The sequence below is a fragment of the Melozone crissalis genome, unplaced genomic scaffold (genome assembly GCF_028551555.1).
Source record: "Melozone crissalis strain CALT ecotype California unplaced genomic scaffold, PUWL_Pcris_2 ptg000021l_1, whole genome shotgun sequence".
NCBI classification, from domain to species: domain Eukaryota; kingdom Metazoa; phylum Chordata; class Aves; order Passeriformes; family Passerellidae; genus Melozone; species Melozone crissalis.
Window position 1 is genome coordinate 6,199,806 of NW_026535799.1, and position 24,195 is coordinate 6,224,000.

Below are 24,195 nucleotides of genomic sequence, written 5' to 3' on the forward strand. Positions count from 1 at the left end.
TGTGTGGGTCTTTGAATTGGGTAAGACCATGGCTCGGTCTGACTAATGAAGACCTTGCCCCTCTTTTCAATTTACTGAAAGGGGGAGAGGACCCAGGTGCTCCTAGGTCTATTATCCCAGAGGCACGGAAAGCTCTAGAAAAGGTTCAGGTTGCAATGTCCACAAGACAGGCCAACCGATGCCGGCCTGACCTGCCATTCAAATTTATCATCCTAGGTAAGTTACCACACCTCCATGGAATTATTTTCCAATGGGAGGAAAAACAAACACCTACACACCAAAAAAGGACCGGGACTAGAGGGACCCTCTCTTGATCATAGAATGGGTTTTCCTCAGTCACAAAAGGTCCAAGAGACTTACAAAGCCTCAGGAGCTGGTAGCAGAACTGATCCGGAAAGCAAGGACCCGGATCAGGGAGTTAGCAGGATGTGATTTTAAGTGCATTCACATTCCAGTTGAGTTAAAATCAGGTCAAAATACTATGAAAATACTAGAACAATTGTTTCAAGAAAATGAAGTGTTGCAGTTTGCTCTGGATTCCTACTCAGGACAAATTTCGGTAGTGCGGCCCGCTCACAAATTGTTTGAACAAGACGTTCAATTTACTTTAAAATTGAGAAGTGCTCTAAGTAGGAGACCTTTAAAAAGGGCTCTGACTGTCTTTACAGATGCGTCTGGGAGGTCCCACAAGTCTGTTGTGACTTGGAAGGATCCTCAAACCCAGCACTGGGACACAGACATTGCTGAGGTGGAAGGTTCACCTCAGGTTGCTGAATTGGCTGCGGTTGTTAGGGCTTTTGAAAGGTTCTCAGAACCATTTAATCTGATTACAGACTCTGCATATGTGGCAGGAGTAGTATCCAGAGCAGATCAAGCAATACTGCAAGATGTGTCTAACATCGCACTTTTCGAATTGCTCTCAAAACTGGTAAAGTTAGTCACTCACCGAGAGCAACCATTTTATGTGATGCATGTCAGGTCACACACTGACTTGCCAGGGTTTATCGCTGAAGGCAACAGAAGGGCAGATGCTCTTGCTGCGCCTGCAGTGATGGCCACTCTCCCAAATGTTTTTGAACAGGCAAAAATCAGCCACCAGTTTTTCCACCAAAATGCACCTGGCCTGGTTCGTCGGTTTAACATCACTCGAGAACAGGCCAAAGCGATTGTGGCCACGTGCCCAAATTGCCAACAACATGCACTCCCTGCAGTGAGTACAGGAGCAAACCCAAGGGGACTGAACAGTTGTGAACTGTGGCAAACAGATGTAACACACATGCAGTCTTTTGGACGGCAGAAATATGTTCATGTTAGTGTAGATACCTTTTCTGGAGCGGTCTATGCTTCTGCCCACACAGGAGAATCATCTATTGATGCTATTAAGCACCTCTTACAGGCTTTTTCTTTCATGGGCATCCCCAAGGAGCTGAAAACTGATAATGGGCCTGCTTATAAATCCAAGGAATTCGGGAGCTTCCTGCAGCAATGGGGAGTAGAGCACAAAACTGGCATCCCCTACTCCCCTACAGGTCAAGCCATTGTAAAAAGAACTCACCGTGATATTAAAAGGGTCCTGGACCAGCAACAACAGGTTCTGAAGGTGGAACCTCCCCATATCCGGTTATCCAGGGCGTTATTCACAATCAATTTTCTGAATTGTTCTTTTGACAGCCTGAACCCACCCATCCTATGCCACTTTGGGGGGAGCAGTCACAGGTTGATGAAAGAAAAGCCTCCGGTTTTAGTAAAAGACCCTGAGACTTGGAAAATGGTGGGACCTTACAAATTGGTTACTTGGGGACGTGGATACGCCTGTGTGTCCACCCCCTCTGGTTTAAGGTGGGTTCCTTCCAAATGGGTAAAGCCCTATGTTCCCAAGGTCTCAGAGAAATCTGCAGAAGCACCCCAGGTTGCTCATGCTGCCTGGAGAAGAAAACGCCGCACGCGTTCTCTGGAGGAAATTCCATTTAAGCCTCCTATCTGGAATAGTTTGTAATATATGTTTGTTTCAAGTTTTTGTACCAGTTTAGATCCCACTGTTTGTGTGTAGCCTCGAGATGCCATGAGACCGAGCCTGCTTCTCATTCTGCTCGTGATCATCCCACCTGCGATCTCCTGCATAGTGCCGCAGCCCAAACCACATATGGACTACCTTGACAAAGGCTCTCGGACATCAAGAGAGAAACTGACAACGGACTGAATGGACTGTTCAAAGGCTGGGGACTCTCGGGCTGGTTGGGATCTATTCTGAAAATTGTGTTTTTAGTGCTGTTTATTTTAGTTATAGTTATTGTAGTTTTTAGCATTGTTTTTAGACTAATCAAACGCATGGTCCTCAAGTTAATTTCAAGCTCATCTCCCCCTCCTGAGGTCTACCATTTGGAAGCCCTCAGTGCTCCAATGGATGACCTGGAGGCCTCAGTGGACAACACTGACCCTCCTGTAGAGGAAGAACTGATTTACCAACCATAGTTTGGCAATCACTTTGCACCACAAACACAGCCCTCTTCTTTTTAAACAAAACTAGGGGGAGATGTTGCGGTGTGTCTTAAGCTTCTGGGTCCCTTTCCCAGGTGTGCCTATATGCCTCTCCCTTCCCCCTCGCCCCCTTGCTTAGTGTGTTGTGTCAATCAGGCTTAACATTCCAGCAAGGCATCGTGTGATTGGTCAAGTTCAAAAGATGCCCCTATGCCCAGGGGTCATTGGCCTATGTCTAGGTGTCCCTCGTCCCTTGAGGCCCCGCCCCTTTCACCGGGTTGGTGCTCACCTGTCCCCCCCCCTCCCCCTGCCCCAGGAGCTTAAAAAGGTGATCAGGCCATGTGCTTTGTTTTCTGCTGGAGCAGCTGCTCCCGTCCAGACCTCTGTAACCATGGAATAAACTTCTGGACATTAAACCTTCCAGCGGAATCCTCTCCTTTTTCTCTTCACCATCGCCAGAAGCTCTCTCTCCTGAGGTAAACGGAGTTCCTGACAAGCCTGGACTTGCTCAGTGCCCAGCTGCAATCTCCAGCAGCCAAGGTATCTCTGGGGTGATTTACACCACAGTTGTTGCCTTTGGCCCAGCAGCGAGGGTCAGACTGGCCCAGGCACCATCTAACTGATAATATTGGGATTCATATTCCAATAGGGCCAGGGCCGGGTCAGGCCTTGGTTTGTGGTGGGACAGAGCCCCGCCCCCAGCCCTGGCCTGGCAGAGCTGTCAATCACACAGCAGGGGGTGATGTTAACCCAGCTCTGATTAGCCCAGCTGTTAATCAATCAATCACACACTAGCAGCTGGTGCTACCCTGGCTCTGATTGGACAAGCAACTGGGAGTCCCACCCAGAGGCGGGCTCATGAAGGCCAGGGGGTTAAAAGCCAGAGCACAAGGCCAGACCATGGTCTGGGTCCTGCCTTCTCCTGGGGTTCTTTTGTTAGCAATGCTGGAACCTGAGCAGTTAGTACCTATGTGTGTGTCTTTCTATGGATCTTCTGTCTTTCTGTTGTTTGCTATTTCTTCTCCTTCTAATCCTACTTAGCTGGAACATTTTTGGGTAACTTAACATCTTTAGGGATAAAGGTTTTTTGATTAAATTTTTAGATTAAGTTATTGAATTTAATGCTATGACAAGGGTTTCATATTGAAGTGGATATTGTACTAAACCTTTTGCAAAAGTTCCTTGATTGTCTGTATTTTGCCAGTAATATTTTGTGTCATTTTGACCTCTTAGCTCCATTGATCAGAGCATGGTGCTGGTATTAGTGGGGCTGTGGGTTCAACCCTGTGTGGGCCATTCACTTAAGAGCTGGACTTGATGATCCTTCTGGGTCCCTTCCTACCAAGAATATTCTTTGCATCTGTCCATGTTGGGAATATCTGGTTGGTGTTTCTCCTGTGCACCAAACTCGAGTCAAGGAACCTTTGGTTACCCCCAGCATTTTAGTGTTCTGGGGTGTTGCAGCCCTGCAGGCTCACAATGGCCTCTTGCTTCCATGAGGCCCCACAGTGTCACACTGGCCCCTTGGTTCCATGGTCCCCAACAGTGCCACCATGATCCTCTTGGTTCCACAACTTCCCACAGTGTCCCACTGGCCCCTCAGTTTCCTGAGGATCTGGAGTGTCACACAAGTTTATGGCATTTGTCCTTGCTGCCCTTCACATCCCCCTGGCCCACAAACAGCCCTGAGCCAGCTGTGAGGGACAGGCCCTGCTGTTTGAGGCTGGGCTCAGGTCTTGGCCTTTCTGCTTCCTGCAGCCAAGCCAGGCCTTGCTCAGCACTGCAGTTCCCTGCTCAGAGCCTTGGGCTCCCTGCAATCCTGGCCTCAAGGATCTGCTCTCAGCAGTCCCTGGGCAGCCTTCGGCACTCCCTGCCCTCACTGGGGCCCAGCCATGCTCCAAGGCACTTGGAGTTTTGCTGCTGACTCCTTGAGCAGCTTCTTCATCCTTCTCTTCGTGCCTGAGGCTCCTGGACCCAGCTCCAAACCCACCATGGGAATCATGAAAATACAGAATGCCCTCAGGGGCTCTTTGTCTCTCTTCCATTGTCTTTGAGTCTCCAGGGCTTGTGCAGTGATTAGAGTCAGTTTGGAGTTCTGTTCAGGAGGACAATTTCAAAGTGCACCTCATGATTTTTAGTTTTTTAATCACAAGTATTTTTTTTTTTATTTTTCAGTTCAGAGAAAAGGTAACTGAAGCTTTCCCCAAGTGATCTTGATGCTGAATGTCTCCTTAGGAGGTCTGGGCATAGAGAAGAATGACACCCTTGCAGGCTGACTCTGGACAACCTGCTCCTCATCCCCAGCCTCACCATGTCTGACATCGTCCACCTGGGACTAACATCCCAAAATATTAAAAAAAAGTAATTTATTCTTTATTTTTAATATTTTTCAATTAAATGTATTTATTGTATTTATTTCTTATTTGTAATAATAGTTGTTTCATTTTTATTACCTAATTTTATATTTATATCAAAAATCTATCCGTGTTTAACAACCAATAAAATTAATGGTAACTGGTTCTAAGTATCACAATTCCCTTCATTCACTAATTCACCTCTATTGGTTATTAATTTTTCCTCTATGCTAATTCGCCCTATGTTTAGTGCTTTTGTAATCTTTTTTATCATGTTTTTCTCACACATGGTTCAAGGGGGCACTTGGGCTTACACGGAGATCATTTTGGGGCACATTTGGGGCAATTTTGGGTCTGGGGAGGGAATTCAGAGAGAACTTGAGCGTCGGGAGAACACTTGGGGGAGCCGGGTGGGAAATGGGGGGTGGGGGGAAGCACTCAGGGATTCTGAGGGACGATTCGGGGTCCAGGGGACCCCTTGGGGATGCAGGGGGGCCCTTGGAGATCAGGGAGGGGAATCTGGGGCCCTTCGGGGTCCGGGCGGGCCCTTGGGGGGGCTCTAACGGGGCTCTCTGGGCGCGGGGGGTGAAGGCAGAGCGCTAATGGCGCCCCGCAGAACGCGGGGGTGACGGGAAATGAAGTCCCGGCTGCATTCAAACGCCACGAGCGCCGCGGAGCATGATGGGAGCTGTAGTCCCGGAAGTAGCTCCACTGCAGCACTTGGGGGTCCGGGGAGCCAGTTGTGGGTGCGGGCGGCCACTTCGGGTCCTCAGGGGGCACCTGCGGGGAACCTATGGTGCCGGGAAGCCCTTGGGGGACACCTGGAGAGTCGTTCCCTTTGGGGCACGGAACATGACGGGACTTGTACGGCCAGAACGGGTTATGTCGGGGCTCTGGGGTCGCGGGGCATATTGAAGATGGTGGTCCGGCTACAAAGATGCTCTACGGTGCGCAGAGCATCACGGGAGATGAGGTCTCGGCTGCACTGGCCCTCAGTGGATGCCGCGGTGCATGATGGGAGCTGGAGTCCCGAAAGGACCCATTGCTCGCTGTCATCTTCACCAGCCCATTCCATCATTCCAGAGGCTGGTCCATCACAGGGGATGTCCTAAATCCACTCGGTGCCTGCTTCTTCCCTAGATGTCTGTAAGGTTGCTTTGGCAATGAGTACCACACTCTGATTAAATTCTTTCATGGGGCACCTGTGCCCATAGCACCCATTTCCAAGCTCAGGACAGTGTCCCAGGCAGTGACATGGGACACAGGGTCTGTTTGCAGTCATCACTTGTCGTGGTGGGTTTGGGGTATAGTCAGTCTGCCAGGACTCCCCACACTTATATTCCAGCCCTCAGGAGCAAAATCCTCCCCAAAAAGGTTTTTTATTTGGGAGGTCAAAAACTCTTTATTTGATATTTCTGAGCCCAAATCCTTCCAAATGAGTGTTTCTTAGCTCCCCAAACTGGTATTTCAGACACCAAAATATCCTTAAATTGATGTTTCTCAGCCCAAAATCTCTCTAAATTGCTGCTTCTGAGCTAAAAATAGCCCTAAATTGCTTTCGTTGAGACTCGGAGCTCCCTAAATATTTTTTTTCCCCGAGCCAAAAACCTCCCAAATTCAGTGTTCTGGAGCCCCAAAGCCCCCAGAATTGCTCATTCTCGGCCCCAAAGCTCCTGAGCTCACCGTTCTGGCTCCGAAGCTGCTGACACAGGGGTTTCTAAGCCATGAAGTTCCCAGATCAGTGTTCCAGAGCCCTGATGCCCCTCACTCACGCCCTGTGCCCGGTGTGCCATCAGCCCGTGGGGTTCATCCCAGCCTGGGAGGCTCCGGAGCGATGGGCGGGGAGCGCTGGCTGTGCCCATTTCCCACCCCCAGCCAAGGAACCGCTCCCTGACAGGAGCGGGGAAACCTCATTTAGGGGAAATCGGTGTAAAACCGGGAAAGGAGCTGCGGGGAGAGAGGGAGGAGCCCGTGGGGGCGGGAACGGGTCGGGCACAGTGAGCTAGTGAGCTGTATCTATCCCAGTTTTTAAGCAGTGCTTGCGCCCCAGCGCAGAGCGGCTTCTTCCCAGACCTGTCCCAGGTAAGCGCCTGCCCCTTGCTCCCGGGTTTCCTCAGGGCTTGCTCCTTCTGCTCCCGAAATTGATGTTTTTCAGCCCAAAAGTTCCCTAAATCGCTGTTTTGGAGCTCCAAAGCTCCCTAAATAGGGACTACAGAGCCCAAAATCGGCTTAAATTGGTTTTTTGGAGCCCAAAAGCTCTCTAAATTGTTCTTTTTGCTCTGAAAATATCCCCAAATCACTCCCTGATTCCCAAAGCTCCCAACATGATTTTTTTCCTCAGCCGTGAACTCCCCAAATCAGGGTTTCATAGGCCTGTGTGTCCCTAAATTGGTGTTTAAGAGCCCCAGTGCTCCCTAAATCAGTATTTCTGAGCCCAAATGCTGTTTCAGGTCCCAAAAACATCCCCAGGTGGGTGAGCCCCAATGCTCCTGAGACTCCTGTATTCTCAGCTGTGAAGTTCCCCAAATGCCAATTTTTGAGGCCAAAAGTGCCCTGAAATGGTATTGCTGAGCCCCAAAGTATCCTCAATTGCTGCTTTTGTGCCCCAAGTCTCTGGACACTGAGTTTTCTGAGCCCCAAAGCTCATTAAATTGATGTTTCTGAGCCCTGAAGCTCCCCAGGTTGCTTTTCCTGACCTGCAAAGCTTCCTGAGATCCCATTTTGAGTACTGCAGTTCCTTAAACATGTGCTTCTGAGCCCAAGAGCTCCCTAAATTGGAATTTTCAGCTGAAAAGCTGCCTAGAGGGGACTTTCTGAGGCCAAAAGTTCCCCCAATCAGTGGTTTTTAGTCAAATGCTCCCTAAATTGGTGTTTCTCAACCCCAATGCTGCCTAAAGTTGAGGCTTGTTCAGAGCCCAAAATCTTTCTAAATCAGTGTTTGGGACCCCAGAGCTCCCAAACTTGCAGTTTCTTAGTCCAAATGCTCCTGAGTGGGAGTTTCTGAACCCCTGAGAACCCAAAATTGCTGGTTTTGATCTCAGAAGCTGCCTACATCATTTTTGTTCAGAGCTAAACCCACCCCTAGATGGTTTGGAAGACTATGCCTGAGTGCTGGTGGAATGCAGTGGAAGGGGAGAGGCTCTGCCAGAGGAGGGTCAGGGAGGATGAGGATGGGAGGTGTGAAGAGCAGCTGGGATACCTGGACATCCTCAACAGGATGGGCAGAGGTTAAGCTGACGTGTGTGAGTGAGCAGTGGAGGGGTCAGAAAGGGAGGACGCTGCCTTGGCAGCTCAGAAACTCCCTGATCATCAGGGAGAGTGGGCAGAAGAGCTCTGGGGACAGCCTGGAGTGGTCTCAGGCCAGTGAGCAGGTTCCCATGGGAATGGCAGCTGCCCTGGCATCCATGGCCAGGCAAAGCAAAGGGCTCCAGCAGCGTGGGGATCCGGGAGCGATGGCTCAGCAGAGCTGCCTGGTGCGTGAATGGGGGGTGCTCACGGGGAGCTGCTCCTGCCCCACACAGGGATGAGCTCCTCAGTGCCAGCCTGGGCTGGCACAGCCGGGAAATAGTGGGGTCCAGGCACTGAGGGGCAGGGACTGAGGCCAGCAGCAGAGCACACAGCTGGGGCTCCAGAGGAGAAGGCTTTGATGGGCTGAACCAGCAGCTGCAGAGGGTTCCCACCCCCACGGGCTCCTCCCTCCCCCCCAGCACCTCCTTTCTCCGTTTGACACTGATTTCCCATAAATGCCTGTCAGGAAATATGCCGAGCTTTCCAGGGCAGCCTCTTCTGAGGGCAGGAATGGTCTCTCCAAGAGCCAGGAGTAAAGCACTCCTCTCCTGAGGCTCTCGGCTGAACTGAGCAAGCTCCAGGTGAAAAGGCAGCGCTTGGGAGAGGGAGCACACGGGCCAGCAGCCAAACAAGGCTGCAGCACCCGGGGCTGTGTGAGCAGGAGCCCAGCCAGGGAAAGGGCTCAAGTGCTGAGTCCAGTTCTGCCAGAGGGGATTGAGTGAGAAAAGCTCCCTGGACCAACCTGGAGCCTTCACTGGGTTTTGCTGAGGCCTGAAGGAGCCCTGCTGCCCTCCAGGGCCCCAGGGCTTTCAGTGTCTTTGCCTCATCAAGGCCCAGCTGTGCTGCAGAGGGTGGGGGATCAGTCAGGAAGGGTTGGAGGGAGACCACAAAGTTAATATTTCATAGAATTCCCATTCAAAGTCGATTGTCCGTTCCTGCCCTCTGTCTACAGACACTAACCCAGTTCCTAATTCATTCCTACATAGAGAAAAAATGGTCAACTCAGGCTTTACTTATTTATTTCATGGGTTTTTTTCTGATAGCAAAAATTGTTACCATGACTCTTGCTACACATTAAATGGGAAAAAAGTAAAAAGTAAGTAGCATTTTGATTAGGCACAGCCTGGTTGCCATGAATACATTATGGATAATTGTTTGTTGCTTTGATCTTGGATGATTGGAAAAATTTTTAGTCCTAATATAGAATGAATAATTATTTCATGGAGTGACTAGAACTTATTTTAATTTTTATATTTAATATTATTAGCTCACCTTAGCACACCAGAAAAAGCATGATGAGATTTCACCACCACTCATACAATCCTCCTGGATTTAACTCACATGCTAGTAATAATGTTTTATTGCACTCAATGCATAATTCAAAATGTCTAATTTATGGGCATCTGTTGGCAGACAGACTCTCTTGGTCTGTGGGCAACAAAGCCATCACTGACAATGTGGCAGAGAGAGTTTCTTCTTTTTTTGTTTCATTTATTTCTTTTTTTTTTTCCATATTTTTTCTGTCTTCTCTTACCCCCACCCCGCCCCCCTTTTCTTTTTTATTCTCCTCTCTTCTCCTGTCTTTCCCCCTTCCTTTTCTTTTTCCCCCTCAAAGCTTCAGCTTTGGCTCAAGAGTGCAGATCTGGCCCTGCATAAATATAATTCTCCTGTCTAAAGCAGTTGTCAGGGCTCCTTCCAAATATGAGAGACAGAGAGGACAATGTGTCTCTGACTGTGAGAAGTGGGGTGACCCATCCCGGGAAGCACAATCATCTTTCCATGAGCGGTGATCTGAGCTAATGTCTGTGCTCATCAGGGATCAATGGCAGAGGCACATCCAGGACAGCTCCACGTGCACATCATCTACTCATTGTTACTGTTTGAGAAGCCATCTCGCTATTGCTCTGCTTTAGGAGAAAACCCCTCAAACTCTGAGCATTTTTTGCCATTTATATGCTTTCCCTCCTTTCAGACCAGAGCAAAACAGCAAAATGTAGTGGGAGGAGATGGAGCAGGGTTCATTCCTGGGAAATCACCCCTGGCATTTCCTGTCTGATGCCTTCAGTTAGACCCCTGGGACAGCCATGGGCCCTGGGGCTGTGACTTCTCTTGGGTCCCTGCCGGCATTTCTCTATTTCTATTCCTCCCCTCTTTTCCTCACCTGGGTCTATCCTCTCCTTGAACACCAGGAAAGCTTTCTTACATGCAGCAGCTTTTGGCAAGGGGTCCCTTAATTCAGTCCAGGTCCTCCTCCTTCTCTGGAACGTGGCCAAAGAAAACAGAAAGTCCCAAGGAGCAGACAGCCCAGGGAAATGGAGTGCAAGAAAGAGGGAGAGCAGAGCACAGCAGTGAGCTGTGCCCTGAGCAGACCTTTCCTCACTCCTGAGCAGTCCCTATTTCTGCCTTCACTCTAGCACCTCGTCCCTGCTGCTCTGATGGATGTGCTCAGAAGGGACAGGCGGCTTTGTTGGAAGGGTCAGCAGGGCCCTGCTTTCTGCAGCCAGCTGTGCAGAAGAGGATATTTAGGAAACTTCCCAGTCTGACCCTCCCCAAGGCTCTCTGGCCATCACACTCCAGCCACCAGAGGTGTTCAGTGTTGGGAGGAGTCCCTCCACAGCAGTGGCTGCAGTGCCCCAATGGGCCCTGCTGGTCTCCCCACACCCAGCCCCTGTGTCCTCCCTGGTTCCAGCCCAGGTTTCCCAGAGCAGTCTCAGCTGTCTGATTCCATAAAGCCATTTAATCCCAGTGCAGTGACACAGGAATAGCCTGAGCTGTTCCTCCAACAGCCTGAGATGCTCCTCCAAGCCCCTCAGTTTTATCCCCTCAGTCTGCATGCCCGAGGCTCGAGTCTGGCTCTTCCTCCCAGGCCCTCAGCTCTTGCTGAGTCTCTCGGTGCCCCTTCCCCAGCAGTGCCACCACTCTTGGTGCCCTTTGTTGGGCTCTGTTGGCCATTCATGAGCTCTTGTCTCGGGCTCCCACCTGGAGCTCAGCTTGCATCAGGCACTGCAGCTGCCCCAGCCACCTGCACCAGGTGTGTTCACAGCCAGGAGAGGGGAGAGTGGGAGTGAGGTGACTTCAGTTTTATCTTTGTTATCCAGCTTGCTGCTCTATTGGGAATTGCTGAAAAAGCAGGGCAATCGTCCCTAAGTCGAGTCTGGTTTGCCCATGGTGGCAGCTGGAGAGGGATGTCCCAGGCTTTATGTGAGCTCTTCAGTTGTATTTTTTCCTCCTATCCAGTTGAGGAGGGGGAGTGAGAGAAGTTTGATGGGCATTTGGCAGCCAGCCTGTAAATATTCTCAGTTCAGTCAAAGAATGAACAGAGACAATTTCTCACAAACTGAACCTAACAATCCTAGAAAAAAAAAAATCAAACCATTATTATCGCTCTTTCTATAACCATTGTTTATAAAAATGGTTTGCTAGAGTGTACTATTCATAGTGCATCAATAGTGCAAGAGGTTTTCACCTTAAGACCAATCAGGTCTTACGTCCACTACTGTTCCTATAGGAACTGTATATTTCTTAATACTATACACAAATAATAAAGTGTCTTTCATGCCTTCTGCATCATGGAATCAGTGGTAATTACTCTCTGGTCGGGACACCTCCTGTGTCGACTCCAGCCAAGGTCACTTGTCCTTTCACCATAGATTTCTTCATAGCTGGTCAGGATAACCTCCAGGATTTGAGTCTGAAGGAATGGAAAATGGTCCCTTGCCTCTGAGGAAAATATGACTGGGGTTGAACACCAGGTTCTGCACTCTGCAAAAGCAGGTCTTAATTTTTACCAAGGAAGATGAAGTGTGTGTCTGTGAGAATTCTCAGAGCTCCAGGGCAGACAAGATGGGTTAGGGACCAGCTGGGAGTGCAACAGAACATCTTATCAACGGCCTTATCTTCTCTAGTGCTGAGATGTTGTAACCACAGAGATTTTACCCCTCTTTTCCCTTGCATTGCAGAGTGAACGTAGAGAAAATGATATGGGAGACCAGAAGTAAGGACTGAATATCTTGGAAAGAGCTGTATTCTATTTAGACAGTGATGGAAAGGAAAATCAGTAAATTAAAAAACCCTGACGAGATCAGAGGTTTCAGTAGTATATTTTGAGGGATCTATGTGTCACAAAAAAGCTCGTAAATGCATTTTTTAAAACCTAAGGGGAAATATCATAGTGAAGCTTCCTCTTTTTCATTTTTCTTTTTCTTTTCAGGTGAACCTAATGGCCACAAAAAAGGGAGTTCATGGCAGCAAGACCAAGGAGGCCAATTGGAGTCCATAAGTAAGTGTGGACTCATGGCTGCCATTGCTCTTGCCTGTGCCCATCCTTGGGAACCTTGGATGGGATGTGTTATCCCTGAGAGAAGTGAGGCCAATGGAGATCTCTCCCCTGAGCACGTTGCCCGCAGAACCCCTTCCAGAGCACAGCAGAAGGCCTGGCCTTTGGGCTGGGATCAGTTTGGGCAGAGGGGTGACCTCCTTTGACCAGGGACACATCCTACTTTAGCGGGGGATGTTGCTGAGCAGGGCTTTGAGGGTCAGGCTGAAATGAATGTGCCAAAGGACAGTGAAGGGGCCTGGGAGGTTCCTCTCCACTCCTGGTGTGTGGCAGAAGAGTCTCACCCTCTCGTGGGTGGCTGTGCTCTGGTGGGACTGAGGCACCTGTATGGTGCCTGAGTGCTGTGGCAGCTGAGGCAGCTCCCTGGCCCAGGAGAGCCTCAGTGGGCCTGAGGGTCAGGGACCCCCAGCACTGCATGGGGCTCCTGGGCCAGCTGTGGGATGTGTTCTGCCCCAGAACGTGCTCAGTGCAGTCCTGGAGTTCCTTGGGGAAAGGTCCTTGTTAAATATCCTGTCTTTGATTTTATTTTCATGTGCACCTGATGTCCAGTGTCTGTGGCTGATTGCTGTCTGGCTCAGAAAGGTGTAGAAGCGCTATTCAAAGAGCTAAGTGTGCTGGATCCCATTGCTTGTGTCTGTGGCCATCCTGGGAACCCTTGGGATGGGATGGGATATGTTATCCCTGGGAGAAGTGAGGCCAGTGGAGATCTCTCCCCTGAGTACATTGCCTGCAGAACCCCTTCCAGAGCCCAGCAGAAGGCCTGGCTTTTGGGCTGGGATCAGTTTGGTCAGAGGGGTGACCTCCTTTGACCAGGGACATGTTCTACTCTAGCAGGGGTGTTCATCACAATTGGTAATGGTTTCAAAGACACAGCACATCCCTTCTGGGATTTCCTTTCTTTGAGCACTAAAGGAGGAATCTCACCCTGGGCTTAGCTACAGGGACAAAAGTCAGAAGCCTTTCTGTGCAGGTGAGTGCCAGTCCTTGCCCACACTACCTGGAAACTGAACCCTGCGAAGCAGGAAGGAGATCCAGAGCTCTGTCCTGCATGAGGGCTCAGTGCAGTCAGATTGAGCAATCCCACCTGTCCATAAATTCCCATTTCCAAAGGCCTCCAGCCAGTCCTTTGTTACATTGCCCAGCCCTATGCAGATGCCCAGGATGCCAGGGTGCAGAGATGTCCCAGCAGGGGCTTTTTCCCAGCACAACCAGAAGGAGAGGAAACAAAAAACCAACCTGTAGAAGACCTAAGAAGAGACCTGTGGGAACCCAGAACATCCCTCTGGCAGTCCAGGATGGCCAGGACCCCTGCCAGGGGGCTCAGAAGCCCTGGCACAGAGCCCAAAACACCTGTGGATTTGATTATGACCCGTAGAGCAAATTACAAACCTTATATGAAGATCAGCAGGCCACAACAGTTTAGGTAGAATATTAGTGAAGGGGTGGAAAAGTAGATTTTGGGGTTTTTGGTATGGGGTTCAGGAGGCAAGATGGAGGGAACTGGGTGTGTCCAGCCTTTCTCCTTCTTCTTGGCCTCCATCTTCTGCTGTGATGTTGGCACTTACTGATTGGTTTAGAGTAGAAGCTCACTGTCTAACATAGGTGATAGGTATTGGAAAGTAATTGTAAACATTGTACACGTAGTTTTTAGTATAAAGACATAACACCGCCCCGGGGGCAGGCAGAGTGCCTCAGACTGTCCTGCTGAGCTGACCTCGGCAGGGCAGGAGAAAATTTTTTATAGATAAGATAAAATAAACAACCTTGAGACTGAGAAATGAAGAGCCCTGACTCCTTCTTCAAGCGCCGGGCTGGGAAAAGAGACTTTGAACTTTTCTTGGGGTCACTCTGAGCAGCAAGAGACCCTGAGACATTGGTGTCCCTGGTGGGCTCCAAGAGGGCACCCAGGTGGGCTCTTGGCAAGCAGCCACGCCACAGCCATCAGCCGCTGAAACCCAGCCCGAGAAGGAAAGGAAACAGGCACTCTCAAGGGAAAAATCCAGAAAGAACATCTCGACCTCTGCTGAGAAGATTCATTTCAAGCTCGACCCGGAAAGAGGAGGACCACAAGCATGCCTGGAAACCCTCACCTGCAAGCTGCTGGATGGTGACCAGGGCAAACTCCGGACTGACCTTGCAGATGATTCAGCCTTTGGTAAGAAAAGTCAAAACTGAGAACATGGGGGGGACATGCTCCCAGGAACAAACCAGCATCTTGTCAGCCCTACAGGGCATGGCAGCCACACACCCTGTGAAAATCTCTGAAAAAAGATAAAACGGCCTTGAAGCCTTTATCCCCAGCAAGGGTAATGTTAGAGGCAATTTCGTGGAATTCCGCGGGGGCTGTCAGCTATCAGCAGGCAGCAGTATTCTCTCGAGGATGGGGGAAGTCATCCTGCCATCAGCAGGCGGCAGTTGCCCTTACCGACCAGGGAGGGGCAAAAGCAATCCCTAACAAACAGGTGTGGGAGGAATTGGCATCATCTCCAGAGTGCCCAGGGTCCCATGGGTCCCCAGAACGCCCAGAACTCTCAGGGAGAGGAGGGCGGAGGGGGTCGGGGAACCCGGGGCAGAGCCGCTTCTCGGCGACTGGCGAACCCGTGCCACGGCGGCGCCGGCCGGGAGCAGCCCGGGGGGGCCGCAGAGGCGGCCGTGGGGGCTGCGGAGGCCGGCGGGGGCCCACGGGGGCAGCGGGGCAGTCGCAGGCACAGCAGCGGCGGAGGCAATAGCGCGCACGGCGGTGCCCGCGATCGCAGCAGCGGGCGGTCGGCAGCGTGCAGGGCACGGCCGGCGGCTGCGGGGACAGCGCCGAGCGGGGCCGGGCCGGGCGGAGCGCGGGAGCGGGAGGCGCGGAGCTGGCGGCAGCGGCGGGCGCATGCGCGATGGCGGCGGTTTCACGCAGGGGGTGCCAAAGCCGCGCGCGAAGGGCAAAACCCGCGCGACTGCGATGGCGGCGGGCAGCGGCACCCGGGGAACGCGCACGGGCCGCGGCAGCCGCGCCGGGCGGGACTGAGGCGGACGGGACGGGACGGCTGCAGCGTCCCTGCGACCGCCACGGAGCGCGGCAGGCGCCCGGTGATGACGCACAAACCCGGCAGCCGGAGCGGGGCGGGTTTTTCCCAGTGCGCAGACGCGGCACGGACGCGGCCGAGCGGGGACCGGGGCAGCGCCGGTGTCGGTCACGGGCACAGGGGGCGTTCCCTAGACCGCGCCTGCGCCGAGAGAAGCGCAGGGGAGGCGCGGTCGGGGCGGGGGCATCCGTACTCCCGTGAGAGCTCCAGCAGAGACTGGGCGCGGTCTGGGTGCAGGGGGTGCCCGAGGGACCGGCCCTGCTCCGGTCCCACGGCAGCGGGCACGCAGCCAGCCCCGGCAGCCAGCACACAGTTTCAGCCTCCATCAGAATCTCAAGCGGGAGATTTTTCGCGGCTGCAGCGCATGTTGTGTGAGGCGCACCGAACTCCGCAGCAGCCCGGTCCCACAGAAGTGACGGAAACAGCATTTACCAGATGATCAGGCTTCAGATACAAAAGATGGACACGTGAAAAAGCTGTCCAAAATCAGAGTAAAGTGAGAAAGCAGCCAGGTTTTTGCCCAAGATACAGAAAAAAGGGGAAACCAGTGCAAATCAGTGGTATTCCAAATATGATATAAATGGAAATCTTCTATTGTGCAAAATGCCTCTCAGGGAGGGAAACCACCGTAGAAAGATAGAAGTATTAGTAATGATTCAATTACCTGAAATGTCTCTGAAGACAGAGCATTTGAGAAATATCAATCAGATCCTATCTGTGGGGTCACCAGCTGATTCTCCAATGATTCAGAATTTTGTTTGTATTGAGTTTGTAATCTTTGTTATTTTTAGATTTTATAGGTGATACTGATAAATAAGGATTGTTATTAATGCTATATGAATACTTTAAAAAAGTTGTCATAACCCCTTCAAACACTTCCTGTTGATAAGTTGATTATATCGTGAGAATTCTCAGAATTTATTATAAGAATTATTATCAAGGTCTTGTTGTAATATTTACAGCCAGCTTTCATGTGTTTCACTGTCTCTTTGTGTGATCATCTACAAGACACGTGTCTCTTCAGAGTCTTGTCTTTTTCGTTTTTAACTACTCATGTTTTTTAGGTTTCCTTTAAATCCAGGTTGCCAGTTTTGTGGTTTTCTTCAGTTATTATTTTTTCAGTTATTATACAGTACCTCAGCCGAGAATTCAAGAGGTTTGCTGTGTTTGAAGAATTTCTGTCCTGACAGAAGTTTTGGAGGGATTCAATTATTTAATGGTTTGATTGATCTTTAATCCTCAGGTTTCCTATTCATAATTTCTGTTTTTAAGAGTCTTGTTTTAAAATGTGTTAAGTGGTGTCCATCAATTAGAGATTGAGCTCTGGCCAAGTTCTAGCTCTACTTGAATGGAATGATTGAGAATCAGCTCAGATGTTTTCTGCATCAAAAAGTATTCAAGTCCTTTTCGCTTGGCAATTTGACCATGTATGATAGCTGAGCCTGATTTCAAAGGGAGTTTGGAGAAACATGAATCTTGACACGAGTTCTCCAGCTCTCTGTTGTTTTAAAGTTCATCAGCTGTCGCAGACTCTGGGATGACAGTTCAGTGTTGTAGTGACTGATAATTGTATGATTGCAGATGTGTCAGTGGTCATGTGCATTATCTGATTGATTTCTAATTGTTGTTATCTTACATTTCCCTATGCAATATTGCATAGAGACTGAAACAGAACAGACCAATGTTTTATTTTAATATATGCGAAAAGCCAATCATATAATGTGACTTTTTTACAGTGCTGGTAGCACGTAGCTGCAACCCAGCTTTGTCTCCCCTTCCCAGGGAAGTCCTACTCCATGACCTTTATCTGCCTCCCCAGCAGCTCAGTGGTAGGAAAAGCCACTTGAAGTGGCTGGTGGATTCTCCCTCAGTTTTTTGGGCAGAGGCTTTGAGCCAGGAGGTTCTCTGGAGGGATGCTTGCTCTGGAAACCTCTCCTGTCCTGAGCTTGCAGGTGTGGAGTAAAACTCCCTGCTGGGCCAGTGAACAACAAGTTATCCTCTGATCCATCTGGGACCCCCATGGCTTGGGGTCAGCCCTTACTGGGGAGCTGCTGCTTGGGAGAAATAGCCACTCCCTTTTCATAAGTTGAGAGAGGTTTATTAAACCTTATCAAAGATGCAACAGAAGACTGAATAGAGAAAATGTTATGGCGCCAGGAGCAAAGGATTTTCCGCACCGTGTGCTCTCCCACACAATGGAGGTTTTGCCTTTTAACCCTTTAGCCCCTCCCAAAATTCTGTCCATTGACTCCATCTTCAGTGTCCAGTGGTAGAGTTTACTTCCTCAAATCTTGATTGGAGGTCAGATGTCGCTGTAGTGACAAGGCGACCATCCCACATATCCCAACCCCAGCTGTCCCTTGATAACAACTGAGGAGTAAAAGAAATTTTTCTTAACTTCTATACATGGTATTTGTCTGTTAATTGTGAGAGTCAATCATTGTGGTATTCACATTCTCTGAACAGAAACACATAATTCTCTCTCCCAAGGTTTTTTTTTTCCTGGAGAATCACAGAGAAAAGAAAGAAAACAATTCTTATCTCTATCATGTGGAATGTGTTAGGAAGATTCTTTACCTGAAATGATTTGTCAGTTGGATTCTGCTGAGGACTGTTTTGTTTCCTTGGCCAATTGGAAAAAGCTTTGTCCTGGCTGTCTGGAGACAGTCACAAGTTTTCTTTAGTATTCTTTAGTATTCTTTGTAGTATAGTATGCATCTTTAATATAGTGTAGTACAATGTAACATAATATAGTTTAATAAAGCAACTGTTCAGCCTTGTGAATCAATGGAGTCAGCTGCCAATCGTTCCCTGTGTTGGGGCATCCTGCTTTTTGATAAATCATCACATTACTCATCTCTCACACTGCTGCTCCTCCCCAGGTGCTTTGCTCTCCTGCACTCACACTTCTCTCTGCCAATCTGTGGCTTATTAAACAGTCTGCTGGCTTTGTCTCTCCTGTGGCTGCAGGCAGCATCGATTCCTGCGGACACGGAGAGAGCTGTGGCTGGAAAAATCAATGGAGGGGAAAGAAACAGGGAAGGAGAAGGGCTCTGGTGAAGATCACACTGCCCTCCTGAGGCTCCTGGGGGAGAAGGCAAAGTTGCACCAAGACCCCAGGCTGTTCTCTGATGACATTTTTTTCATTGAGCCAATGGTAAGTGATAGGTGAAAACCTCATTTTCCTCCTCTTCTTCCTCCTCATCCTCCTCCCCCTCTTCCTCCTCCCACCCACTCTACCCCCGGCTGCGGTCACTGGGCAGATCCTCAGCTGGCTCGATGTGCTGGGAGGGAAGACATTGAGTTTCTGGTGCACCTGCAGAGCTTGCCTAAAAATGCCAAATGCTAAAAGCATTTCTGCCCTGGAAGCTCAAGGCAGGGTTGGGAGCCTGACAAGGCCAAGCTGTGCTGCCAGGGCCTGAGCTCAAGGGCACTCTGTGCGTGTCCTTGCAGTGTCCACAGGGAGCAGTTCTTGTAGGTAGGGGCTCCCCCCACACGTGAGGTTCAGCAGAGGCTGTTGGAGCACTGCCAGCTCACACACTGACCTGAAGCTTGCAATGGTTTGCTGGGAAAGTGAGGCCAAATTCAGCCTAAGGCTAATCATAGAAATGCCAATCCCCTCCTGTAACCACGCCTTGCACTATTTCTGAGTGTCCCTTCCAGTGTCCTCTGTGAGCCTGGACACAAGGGTGGAAGGTTGAAATGGGCCTTTGGAGTTGTCCTGCACACAGGGACAGAAAACCTTTTCCTTTTCTGTTTCTGCAAGCAAACCACCACGTCCTCATATCAAACAGAGCCCTGATTCTGAGTACTGGCATTGTGAGAGACAATGAATGCCTGGTGTCTGCACAGTGCAACATCCCTTCTCATCTTGGAGTAAACGCTAGAATAATGCCAGCCTCTGCTTTCTTTCAATACAGGTTAAACTAATATTTTTATTTCCAAGGTTCTGGTTCCGGGCAAATCTGGGGGAGAACCCCCAAAGGGGCTCCTCTAGGAAAGCAGATTCAATCGGCCCCTACCCCCAACCTGTCCTGGAGAAAAGACCTCCTTGAAGTGGAAAAAACCGGTTTATTAAACAATAAACCCTAAACAGTATTAATCAATAAAACTCCTTGCTGCTCCAAAAGAGATGACAAACTGAGAAAGTCCCTCCCCAGGTTGCAACTCAGCTCACTCAGTCTCTGATCAGTCCCTCTGGTCCTGGAAATGTCACAGGCCAGGCCCAGCCCGGTGGCCACAGGTTGAGCTGTTGGTGCTCTGCTGGTGTTCAGTCCAGAGCAGGTTTGAACAGGTCCAAAGAAAGGAAAAAAACCCCACAGTCCAGGGAACTTCTTTGCCTCAGCAAGCTAAATTAACTAAAAGCAAAGGAGAGCTCTGAACCGCTGTCTGTCCATCTGCAGACAATGCAGTCCAGAAGCAGGAGTGTGGAGGAGTGAGTGCAGTGTCTGAAAACAAACTGCTGCTTCTTCTCTCCCCCCTTCACTCTCTGCAACAAGTCTTAAAGGTGCAACACTTATTATTCAGCATAAACAGAACAAGACGATTTGGGATAAAAGCATCATATAGTCAACCCAGGACAGGGATCATGTTCTCTTCTTGTGAAGAGCCACCAGTGCACAGTGGCAGTCGCATCCCACTGTAGCTGACAGCAGCATGATGTGACCAAGAGCCTTTGTCAGAGCAGCAGGAGTATTGTGGAGAGTGGGAGCTGAACAGCTGAGCATTGAGAGCTTCCAGTGCTGTGTTGAGCTGGGTTTGGAGTGTTTCCTTGGGCTCCTTGTGTTGTTCACTCATTACTAATGCTCTAAACAGAGGCTTACAGAAGTGTGGTTGAAAACAAGAAATGTGAACTTTGCAGAGCAATGTTTTGCTGTCTCTTTCTGCTGTAGGAGGGAGAAATTGGGCCGAATTGTTTGGCCAAAATCAAGGTGACCTTCAAACCCCTGGAAGCACTGGAGTATGGAAGTGTGGCTTACTGCAGCATCTCAGGTACAGCTCCTTTGCCCTGCTTCTCTCCCCCTCAGCAAAGCCATGGTGCAAGCCTGAGCCCACTGGGCTCCCATGGAAGTGCTGGGAAGAATCCCTGGTCAGCAGGGCAGTGCTGGCACATCCCCCCTGGCCCTGCAGCCTCCAGGGAGTCTCCTGTGCCAGGCCAGGGCTCAGAATGCTGTGTGTGCCTGACTGATTCCAGAACAGCCCAGGCAGTGCAGGGAGAGGTTTTCATGCCATGGCTTTGCCAGCATTCCTTCAAAGGCCAGAGAGCTGCAGAGCAGAACAGCTTTAATGAACAAGCACTCAGCCCCTGCAGGCCCCTGGCCTCCAGGATGATGGGTCCATTTGACATGGATCCATCATCAGGCAGCAGGCGCTGAGTTAGAAATGTGTTCCCTGAGCCTGGATCACCTCCCAGTGCCCAGACAGCAGCAGAGCAGAGGTGACTGAGCCCCCCTGAGCCCAGGCTGTTCGTAGAAGGAGCAGCCTTGGCCAGCACCTGCCTCTCTCCCTTTGTGGGATTTGAGCCCTTGCAGCTCTGTCTGTGGAAACAGAACGCAGTGCTGAGTGTCAGGAGTTGGGGACTTTGGCAAAAATGTCCTGTGCTCCTGGGCCAGGTAGTTTGGGAATTGCCAAACTCTGTAGGAGCTTTGTGCCTTCACTGAATGATTTCAAAGCTCCACTAAGTGCATGGGAAGGACAGCATAGAACCAGAGTATGTTAAGGATGGAATGGACCTTAAAAGCCTCTGGGCAGGAACACCTCCCCCTAGAGCAGGTAGCTCCAAGCCCCATCCAGCCTGGCTTGGAACACTTCCAGGGCTGGAACCTCCACAACAGCCCTGGGGAACCTGCTCCAGTGTCTCACCACCCTCAGAGTAAAAAATTTCCTAATATCTAACCTAAATTTCCTTTCTTTCAATTTATACCTGTAACTCCTTGGCCTGTCACTACAAGGCAGCAGAGATGTTTTAAACTCAGCAGACTGGTGGCTGAAATTGGAAAGCAGCCCAAGGAATGGGTTAGAAATTAGAAGTCAGCCCCAAGGCTGAGGGAAGAGGAGGGTCCATATCCTCTCCTGCAGCATCAGGAGCTGGTTGCATCCAGCTCAGAGTCAGGGACTAGCACTGAGGCAGCCTGGAAAATAGAGTATAACAGAGGGAATGATTGTAGTGCAATGGACATCTCTCCCCAGGCTGTGAGAGCAGGCTGCCCCTGCACCTCTCAGGGGAAGGCCAAGGACCCTTGGAAGAATTCAGCTCTCCTACTCTGAACCTTGGGAACATTTCTATTGACACCCCCCACGTCTATGAGGTGAGCAGCAGGGCTTGGGGTGGATCCTGATGGCTCCTGAGGCAGGAGCAAGCCTGGTGGAAGTGTGGAATTGCTGCCAACCTGGGCATTTGTGAGCAGGGAATATTTGATGTACTGGTGAAATCTGAGAGGGTCTGAAAGGTGTGTCTGTTGTTCATGAAGGCCCAGTTCCTTCCTTGGGAATCAGCTGGGAGGCTTGCTGCAAAACAACCCCTTGGCACATGAAACGAAGCCTGGGTCAAAAAGGGATGTTCAGAGGCTTTTGTGGCAGTGCCAGACACAAGGCACCTTTGGACTGGGCTGTTCAGAAGCAGCTGGAAGAAACTGGCTGCCTTTGAGCTTCAGTCCACTGCAGACAGTTTCCAGTCAAGTGTCTCCTGCTTATTGCTGCAAGTCACAGGAAAGCCATCCAGCCTCCTGGCTCAGTGCTGGCCCTTTGAAAGGACTTGGGAGTTCTTTCCCTTGCTGACCAGTCCCTCACCACACTTCAGCCTTGGTGCATCTCTGGCTCTAGAAAGAGAAAAGTGTTCCTGGGAATAAAGCAAAGCATTTTTCTACCTATTTGCCTCCTCCCCAATAGTGTCAAGTTTGCAAAAAAAACCAAAGAGAGAGCAGCTGAAAGAGGTAGAAAATGAGGCACTACATCATGCCAGACACTTCCAAAAGCTTGGCTGTGGGAGGCAAAGACATGCTGAGTTTTCTTACCAAAAGATGATGCTGTCTATACATTTTGATGCTGATGCCTCATAATCAATGTATTGTTTTCATGACATGGGAAAAGGTGAATGAGTAGATGGTGGTGTTGGAGCTGTGCTCAGTGGGGCAGCAGCAGCTCTGGGGTGATTGACTACACAGAGCTGCAATCAGCCCATGTTGCTCTCAGGGCCAGGTCTGAATGAACTTGGTGGTGCTGATCAGAGGTGCACTGCTCTGTGTCCATGGGATAACCCCAGGGTTGTGGACTCCAGTTCTGTGGAGTTGCCACTGCTTTGCATGAAAAAGGGCAGAACTTGTCCTGTTGTATTTTTTTGCCATTCATAGCATCATCTGCTATTTCTGGGTATTAATTGCATCATTAGACAATAACTCACAAGAAGGGAAGATTCCACATGTATTTCCATTTTGCTTTCTTGCTGCTGCAGGTGGAACTGATAAACCTAGGAGCTATTGATGCTCCCTTCACCTATAGCCCTTCAACTGCAAACGTGGGCTTCTGCTTCAAGTTTGCGCCTGAGGAGGGCATCATTGCACCAGGCGGGACCCAGACTGCTCAGATCTCCTTCAGTGCCACCATAGTGTGGAGGTTTGAGGAAGAATTCCAGTTCAGTGTGGCTGGATCTCCTATGTCTGCACTCCTGACTATCAAGTACGGACGGTCAAAGCCAGGCACGCGCCCGCACGTCCTCAGCACAAGAGAAAGGGGTGCCCCATGTGAGCGGTCCCAGCCCCTCCACGGGTGCGGGATCAGTGCTGAAAGCCAGACAACTCTCAGTGGTGGATCACTGGGCTCGTGCGTTAATGAAGAATGCAGCTAGCTGCAAGAATTAATGTGAATTGCAGGACACATTGGTCATCCACACTTTAAACACACTTGCGGCCCCATGTTCCTCCCAGGGCTACACCCATCTGAGTGTTGCTTGACGATCAGTCGCCGTCCAGCGGCCACCAAGGTGGTTCAGCTGGGGTTGCCTCACAGGCCAGTTGACTGTGGTCAGCGGCGGTGGTGATGGTGGCTCACCGGTGCCCAGAGGGAAGGCGGTCAGGGGTTTGGCAAGGGATGCGTTTCCCTCAGCGGCCTCAATTTTTTCCCTGTGACCCAGCAGGCATCATCATCGTCATGGCTGTCATCATCATTGTTGCCACGCAGGGCTTTCATCCCCCTATATGCAGACTCAAGGACTGCTCCATAGTTCCCCACTCCCAGAGTGAGCCACTGGGGCAGAGTTTGTCCTTTCAGGGCCCGTACCGCGGTACGGTGGTGGTGGCAGCTGAGGAGAGTAAGAGACAGCGTTGAAAGCACTGCCGTGGGCCGAGAGAAGGGAGAGGACAAGAGGGAGATAAGGCGCAGGCCTCACCCCCAGCCTCCCCCCCACGTGGACGGCTGTCTGCAGGTGGGTACTGCAGGGGTACTGTGCCACTGCGCGTGCGCGTGAGGCGAGAGCGCTGGGGACAGATGTTCCAACCCCCTCCTCCCTTCGCCTGCCCTCCTCCTCTTCTGTCATGGTCTCGGGGCGCAAATAGCACCATGGCTTTTCTCTCTCTCTCCACCAAGGCCATCACATGCCGCCTGGTCCCCCATCAGGGCTGTCTCTGCCACACTCCCTTTTCGGTTCTCATCTCCGGGATGGGGCACTCTGTCT

General features: G+C 50.5%; 1 protein-coding gene and 1 pseudogene across 1 annotated transcript in view; both read left to right on the top strand.

The window, feature by feature from the left end:
* Nucleotides 1-23,245, top strand: part of LOC128937686 (hydrocephalus-inducing protein-like) — a 40,951-nt gene extending 17,706 nt beyond the window's left edge. The window contains exons 2-5 of the mRNA XM_054277472.1: nucleotides 15,963-16,023; nucleotides 18,498-18,684; nucleotides 20,420-20,519; nucleotides 22,978-23,245. Coding sequence (XP_054133447.1) covers nucleotides 15,963-16,023; nucleotides 18,498-18,684; nucleotides 20,420-20,519; nucleotides 22,978-23,006 — 377 coding nt within the window. The 3' untranslated portion in view covers nucleotides 23,007-23,245. The remainder of the gene's footprint in view (nucleotides 1-15,962; nucleotides 16,024-18,497; nucleotides 18,685-20,419; nucleotides 20,520-22,977) is intronic.
* Nucleotides 23,246-23,318: 73 nt separating this feature from the next.
* On the top strand, nucleotides 23,319-23,471 carry LOC128937720 (5.8S ribosomal RNA; annotated as a pseudogene).
* The last annotated feature ends 724 nt before the right edge of the window (nucleotides 23,472-24,195 follow it).